The 8233-nt window shown below is 38.3% G+C and overlaps 1 protein-coding gene across 2 annotated transcripts in view; it reads left to right on the forward strand.

Moving 5' to 3' along the window:
• RNF121 (ring finger protein 121) overlaps window positions 1–8233 on the forward strand; it is a 62305-nt gene that overhangs the window by 25309 nt on the left and 28763 nt on the right. For both annotated transcript variants that reach the window (XR_001145466.1, XM_004683163.2), the window contains exon 3: window positions 2276–2417. Coding sequence is in view for 1 of the 2 variants with exons in the window: in XM_004683163.2 (XP_004683220.2) it covers window positions 2276–2417 (142 nt within the window). In the remaining variant the exon portion in view is untranslated. The remainder of the gene's footprint in view (window positions 1–2275; window positions 2418–8233) is intronic.

Raw genomic sequence — 8233 nt, forward strand, 5'->3', positions numbered from 1 at the left:
CTCTGGCCTGTACCCCAGTTCTGTATGCATAAATAAATAAATCTTTAAAAAAAAAAAAAAAGGACACAAGAGAATCGTGATAAGAACAGAATAGCTTTTGTCTTTTTTTTACATCATTTTTTGCCTTTTTCATCTCAGTTGTAATCCCTGTGGGTTTCCCATCACCAAATCACCTATGTGCCATCACCATAGTCTGGTTTTGTTTTTTAAAAAGAAGATATGATAAACCTTTGAAGTGGCAGCATTGAGAAAGGAATGGACATGTCCTTTGCTCCAGAGTGTGTGGGATTAGGTCCAATGAAGTGAAGCAGTCTGGAGATAGATTTTTTTCATTGTTAGAAATATCTTTAATAATATTGGTATAGTGAGAGATAGTGAGCTTCCTATCTCCTAATGCATTGGAATTTTATGCCTTCATAAGCATATATCAGTATCTACAATGTGCCAGAGACTGCTGGTTCTAGAATAGATTGCCCTAATGGCATTTGTGTCCTCAGCCGTTGGAAGCATTCAGACAAGGGATTATAGAAATCATTTTTGCATTGGGTAGGAACATAAACTAGATAACTTCAGTGGTCTATTCTAGAGCCTTTTGTTGAGTTCACATTGGTCATATCCATTCAGTTATATACTATTTCTGAACAAGAAATTGTTATTATCTTTACAATTTTCACAGGTGTTAGGTTTATTTTATTTATGTCTACAGAGGTGCGAGGTGGGTTTTGAGAGGATTCACCAGAGACAGAGTGGGGAACAGAACAGACAGATTGATGATGTATACTCCTGAGGGGAGCAGTGGGCGGGCCAGAAGAGTTCTGCCACAGCATGTGGGTCACCTCCCTGGCCAGGGATTGAACTTGTGCTGAAGCAACTAAAGTGAGCTTCACAGTACAGAGCTTTAACCCATTGTGCCACTAGGAAAGGCCCAGGCTTTAGGTTTTTAAAGTATGCTTTATTCTTTTAGTTTAGTTTTCCTTACAACAACCTTATGAGAGGTGTGTAAAGATGCTCTCCTTTTGAGGTCCTATCTCAAAATAAGGAAATTGTAATGTAGAGATAGGAATTCTCTTGGTCATGACCACATAGATGTATCTGAAATTAAGGTTTGAGTATTCCTGTTATCTTATTGTCAGATTCTCACTCAGGATAGATTTTTAATCTAGGCTGAACTCTTAGGTGCTATGGCTGCTGTCCTCTTTGCCCACCAAGTTTTCCCCCAACATAATATTATGAAAAACTTCAAGCATACAAAAATGTTGAAAGAATTGTGCAGTGGTTGAAGAATTTTGAAAACCCTTATGACCACCACCTATATTCTACAGTTAGCTTTTTGCTACATTTGCTCTATCATTTATACATAATTCACCCCTCTGAGTTCTTCTTGCTAGACTTTCACTGTTCTTAGGAATTCCCTGAAGACACCATCTATACTTCCTGTTACCTCCCTCCCTAATATCCCATGAATAGAGAAGAAGTTCCTGACCACAGGCTTCATTAGTTTTAGTTTCTGACTCTTTCCCCATCTTCTCCTTTGGCTGACTGTGATCCATAGTGTGAGAAGTGACTGTGCTTCTCTGAGGGGAAGCTTTTTGGCTATATTGGTCAATGGAATCACTTTCTGCCAAATCTTAGGATAAAAGCATGCCAGCCTTAGATTAAATAAGAGTTTCCAGCTGTATTCTCCTTGAGCTCTTAAAGAGGTTATTTATCAGTGATGGATTAGTATAAAATTAAAACAGTCTAGATTTTCAGATTTTACCTTGTCTTTAGAATCCCTGATATTGTTGGGAGAATGAGTAAAGCAATACTTTATAAAATCCTGGGATGAACACACATTTGCAATGTTTCTCCTTTATAGGTGTCATAAATATCATTGACTAAGTAGGAGATTTTATGACTGTAACCACTCTGAGTTACTTTCTCTTTTCAGTGATAAGTTAAAATAAGACTGAAATAGGCAGTGATACAGGATTCTTCTGGATCTTTTTTTCTAGCTGCAGGAAAGATGTGAGGTGCCCCACTAAGGGGCAGGCAGAATACTTAGCTTTAACCCTGATGACTGACTGCTGACCATTTCCCAGAAAATCCGTATTTTACCCCAAAATGCCTGTCCTTAGGCATGTCTTTTTAGTGCCTTACTTGCTGCTTGGTATCTTCAGCTGCAAAGCACATAAGCGTATGTGTGCTATAGACTAGTGGAATATCCCTGGAAAGGCTATCCCTTTACAACCATGCTATTCCTGACCTAGTTTACCTTATTTTGTTTGGCTTTCAGGATTGAGCATGCACGTATGCATGCCAAACACCGAGGCCACGAAGCCATGCATGCTGAAATGGTCCTCATCCTCATCGCTACCTTGGTTGTGGCCCAGCTGCTCCTGGTGCAGTGGAAGCAGAGGCATCCCCGCTCCTACAATGTAAGCCACTCTGCCTCTCCCTTCTTTTGTATGTCAGTCATTGAGTGACCCTTGTTAGGAATTCTAGGGTCAGTCCTAACCCAGATCACATGTAGGCACAGGATGTGAACTTTATATATGAATGGTGTTTAATGTAAGGTGGATATCTATTCAGTGGACACATGATCCATAGGGTGAAAACAGGGGTAGTTCCTGTGACAATTTTCATGACTAGGTAAAGATACTACCTCCAACCCCCCCCTTTTTAAGTATTTTGGAATAGATTCATAAAGGGCATATTTCAAAAAGAAGGAGATATGATCATTTGACTGGGAAGACTAAGTCTCTACTGAATCTTGGAAATTAAATATTGGACAAAGTAAACTTAAAACCAAAGATTGTATGAGACAAAGGACTTTGTATATTGATAAATAATTCAATACAACAAGAAACGATCACAGTTTCAAACACATATACCTAACAAAGGATCCCCAAAATATGTGAAGCAAAAGTTGGCAGAATTGAAAGGAGAAATAGATGTTACTGCAGTGATAGTTGGAATCATTAATGTCTCACTTTCAGTAGTGGATGGAACAACCAAATAGAGAAGATCAACAGGTAACAGATGATAAGAGCATCACCAAAAGTCAGTTAGATATAACACACTTACACAGACCTCTCCACCCAGCTTTAGGAGTGTGCATATTCTTCTCATGGAACATTCTCTGGCATAGATCATGTGTTAGACCACAAAATAAGCCTCATACATTTAAAATAATCGAAATCTTAAAATTCAGCTGCTCTGACAAGAATTTGGTAGGTAGTCTATTGGATTCTTTTATAACTATTAGTAGTTGTTAACTTTCAACTAGAATAATCCCTTTTAACATCAAAAACTTGACACACAAGTACTTCGAAAGAATACATAAGTGCATATACTATAGCAGATATTTTTTCATGCATTCATACTGAACCATCCACTGTTACACACTCTTTATAGACTCAGTTGATCTTCACAATAAACCAATAAGGTAAGTACTGTTTTCTTCAATGACAGATGAGGAATTTAATTATAGAAAGACTCAGTAACTTGTTCCCATGATAAAACCATTATTTGAACCCAGATAATTATACACCAGAGCTTTCAGTCTGAACTCATAAATGATTTTTTCCCCCTAGTATATGCTTTTACAGACCTCTTGTAAAATGGTCTCTAGCCCATGGGATGGGAACTGCTGCACTTTCTCATTTAATTCTCCTAGTAGCCCATAAGGTAAGTACAGTGAATAAAATGAGGCCCAAATTGTTGAGGCATGAAGGAGATACTAATAGAGACGGGGACTTGAACCCAGGACTTCTGTTTCCTATTTCATAATTTCTTTTGTACCATATGTTGCTTCTGGAAAGGGATTTCCATAAAGGGAACCAAGGGATAGTCTGGAACATAGGAGAAAGAGTGGCTAATCTTTGCCCTTGAGCTAACACAGTTCTAAACATTACTTACCATAGCTAGCTCAGGGACAAGTCATGCACAAGTAGAGATATCAGTAGCTTCAGGTCACAGTACATGAAACCATCGTATGTCATCAGGAACTAAGCACCATCCAGCAGGCTGAGCCACCAGGGGTAGTGCTTCATATCTGAACCCAGTTAATACTTCACCCTGATATCTAATAAAAGTCACTTATTTCTCAAGGTGTGGTTATAATGCTTACGCTTTTAAAATAAGATTTACAAAGATGGTTCAATTGATAAAACTCAACAAACCAAGTGTAGGGTGACAGCCCTGTTGAAATTATTCTCTGCTTGTTGTTAGAAATAATTCTAATAATATAATGTTGGCTAACTTTTTTTTTTAAAACCTGTGCTCAAGGAAGTAAGGATGCCTATATATACTACAGAGGTTTTTTGAAGTGCAATTTTTAAAACTCCGGAATCCTTTATTCAAATATGTTAAGTGGCCGCTCTGATAAGACATATTTTTTTTAAGATTTATTTACACAAAATAAAATAAACTATTATAATAAAAATATATTTTATGCATACAGAACTGGGGTACAGGCCAGAGGTGCAGGGGTGGTGAGAGGATTCAACCAGAGACTGAGTGGGGAATAGAACAGGCAGATTGACTCAGTATATTGCTGAGGGGAGCAGCGGGTGAGCCAGGAGAGGTCTGCTGTGCCATGTGGATCTCCTCTGGGGTGGGGATCGAACTCTTGAAGAAGTAGCTTTAGCTTCTTAGTGCTGTGTCTTTAATCTGCTGCGCCGCCAGGGAGGGCCCAGTGAGATATTTCTAACTGTCCTGCTTCTCCTTCAGGAACGTCTGTAGGACTGATCAGTGTCATAGGGTATCTTTGATTTGTCATTTACTAGTTAGCCTTTAATAGGAAATGTGACTATAACTTAATGAGGCCAGTTGTACAAGGAACATGCATAATCATCTATTACTTTACTGCCAAACCTGTGAACATTATGCCGAACTTCACTGGAGAAGGAGCCATGCTAATGTGACATAGCTTGTATGGAGAAAGCTGTATCTCTGGAAAATAGGAAATCTGTAATGATGCTGTTATACAATAATGAGCTGTATTGGCTTTGTTAAGACTTTCATCATGTACAATGAATATTTCTACTGCTTTGATTATTTAAAATACTAACTCTGGAAGAAGGAAAAAAATACCCAGGATGGCATTGCCTATCCTTTTCACGCTTTCATTTTTTTTTTTTTTTTTTTTTTTAAGATTTATTTATTTATTCGTACAGAACTTGGGACAGGCCAGAGATGTGGAGAGTGAGAGGATTCACCAGAGACAGAGTGGAGAGCAGAACAGGCAGGTCTACGAAGTACACTGCTGAGGGGAGCAGCGGGCGGGTCAGGAGAGGTCTGCCGCGCCATGTGGATCTCCGGGGAGGCGGGGATCGAACTCATGCGGAAGTGGCTGAAGCTTCCTTATGCTGTGCTTTAACCCGCTGCACCACCAGGGAGAGCCTCACGCTTTCATTTTATACTACCTTGGAGGCAGTATAATTCAGTGGAGTTGGGACAATCTGGCTTGCTTATTAGCCAGTTCTCCTACTTCATATTCAATTGCTATATGAATTTATGCCTTTCTGAGTCTTGGTTTTTCAGATCTCTAAGGTGGAGTGTTATTATCTACCTTAGAGTTGTTTTAAAGGTTATAGAAGATTGTATGGCAAAGTATTTGTAAACTCTGAAACTAGTTTTTGTGACTGTTGCTGCTCCTACTTTTAAGAGGAAAAAAATCTTAAGATAAAAATGCCTTCAGTTACTATTTGATGTGGAATAAAAATGGGCTTTTATTTTTATCAGGGTCAGTTTAACAAAATTTACTTTTTTAAACATTTCAAAGTATAGAGTCAGAGGCTTTTAGGACATGCACATTGTTGTGCCACCATTGTCATGATGTCCTTCTAGAACATGTTCACTACCCCAAAAGAATAATAGCTTTCTATTTTGTAGACTTTGGCAACATTAATCTGTTTTCTATGTATTATTTTATTCTGGATAGTCATGTAAATAGAATCATATAGTACATGGCCTTTTGTATGGCTTCTTTAACATAACATAATTATTTTATATATTTTTTATTTTTATTTTTGTACAGTATACGCTTTCTCATCTTGGTTATAGTCCCTGTGAAAGTCCCACCCCCAGTTCATCTGTGGGCCATCACCATAGTACCTTGGGTTCTTCCTATCCCTGTTTTGATCCTACTGCTCTATCCCTGCAAATTGTCTCTGGTTTATAGTTGCCTGATGATTTTGATAGTACGTTGTTATAATTACTTTTTTCTCCCTGATCCCTTATTTGGATCCTCTACATTCCTCCTAAAAGTGATACCATCTGGTATTTTTCTTTTTCTTTCTGGCTTATTTCACTGAACATGAAATAAAACATGAAATTTCCCCACCAGCTCCATCCATGCTGCTTCAGGTGTCATGAGTTTATCATTTTTGATTGCTGAGTAGTCCATTGTATATATGTACCACACCTTCTTGACCCAGTTATCTATTTTTGGGCATTTGGGTCATTTCCATAGCTTACCTATTGTAAATAGTGCTGCAGTAAACATAAGGGTGTAGATGTCCTTTCTAATTAACGTTTTTGTTTCCTTTGAGTGGATCCCTAAGAGTAGAATTCCTCAATCATTGGAGGCTCCATTTTTTGCAGTTTGAGGAACCTCCACACAGCTTTTCATAGTGGTTGGACCAGTTTGCATTCCCAACAATAGTGTAGGAGAGTTCCTTTTTCTCCATATCCTCACCAACATTTATTGTTGGCAGTTTTTTTAATATGTACAATTCTCACTGGCATGAGATGGTGTATCATTGTGGTTTTGATTTGCATTTCTTTGATGATAAGTGATACTGAATATTTTTTTGTATACCTGTTGGCCATTTCCATTTCCTCTTTGGAGAAGTGTCTTTTTACATAGCATGTTTTTAAGGTTTATCTATTTTATGACTGGATAATGTTTTACTGTGAAGGTATATATTTTATCTGTTCATCAGTTGGACATTTTCCATTTGTTCAATCTTTTTGACTGTTGTGATTAGTACTGCTATGAATTTTTATGTTTTTATTTGAACACCTACTTTTAATTCTTCCATAGAGTGAAGTTGTTTGTATATGTGTAACTCTATGTTTAACTTTTGGAAGAGCTGCCTAGTGGTTTTTCATAGCAGTTGCACTATTTTGCAGTCTTTTGTTGTTTTTGTTTTTGTTTTTTGTTTTTTTTTTTTACAGAATTGGGGTATAGACCAGAGGCTCAGGGGCGGTGAGAGGCTTCACCAGAGACAGAGTGGGGAGCAGAACAGGTAGATCGACGAAGTACACTGCTGAGGGGAGCAGCGGGCGGGTCAGGAGAGGTCTGCCTCGCCATGTGGTCACCTCCAGGGCAGGCAGGAATCACTTGGTACAGATCAGAGATGTGGAGGGTGAGAGGATTCACCAGAGACAGAGTGGGGAGCAGAACAGGCAGATCGACGAAGTACACTGCTGAGGGGAGCAGCGGGCGGGTCAGGAGAGGTCTGCCACGCCATGTGGATCACCTCTGGGGCAGGCGGGAATCGAACTCATGCGGAAGTGGTTTAAGCTTCTTTGTGCTGTGCTTTTAACCCGCTGTGCCACCAGGGAGGGCCCTATTTTGCAGTCTTTTAAGCCACAGTATAATTGGATTCCAGTTTTTCCACACTCTGACCAGTGGTCTTCTTTCTCCTTTCGTGCTTTTTCTTTTGTTATCTTAGCCATCCCTCATGGAGAAATGTCTATTCAAATACTTTGCCCATTTAAAAATTTTCTTTTTTTTGTCTTTCTATTCTTGAGTTGTAAGAGGTCTTTATATGGTCTAAATACTAGACCATTATTTGATAAATGATTTACAAGTATTTTCTTCCAGTCTTTGGGTTTGCCCTTTCATTTTATTGATAGTATCCTTCAATACAGAAATATTTTTAAGTTTAATAAAGTCCAGATTACCTGTTTTTCGTTTATTGCCTGTGCAATAAAATGACATTAGTCATATCAAGTAATCCATTGCCAAATCCATTATCATTAAGATTAATTCCTGTTTTCTATTGTTAGTTTGTTGCTAAGTGTTTTTATCATGAATTGGTGTTAGATTTCTCAAGTATAGCTCTTGGATGCAGAGATAAATTAAAAAAAATAATAAATCAAAAGTGCCCAGTTAGTCATTGGCAACAATTTGTAATACTTGTAGACATTTTTTTTTTTTTAAAGATTTATTTATTCATACAGAACTGGGGTACAGGCCAGAGGCTCAGGGGCGGCGAGAGGCCTCACCAGAGACAGAGAG

Source organism: Condylura cristata, unplaced genomic scaffold, assembly GCF_000260355.1.
Source record: "Condylura cristata isolate star-nosed mole 26May11 unplaced genomic scaffold, ConCri1.0 scaffold00015, whole genome shotgun sequence".
NCBI lineage: Eukaryota > Metazoa > Chordata > Mammalia > Eulipotyphla > Talpidae > Condylura > Condylura cristata.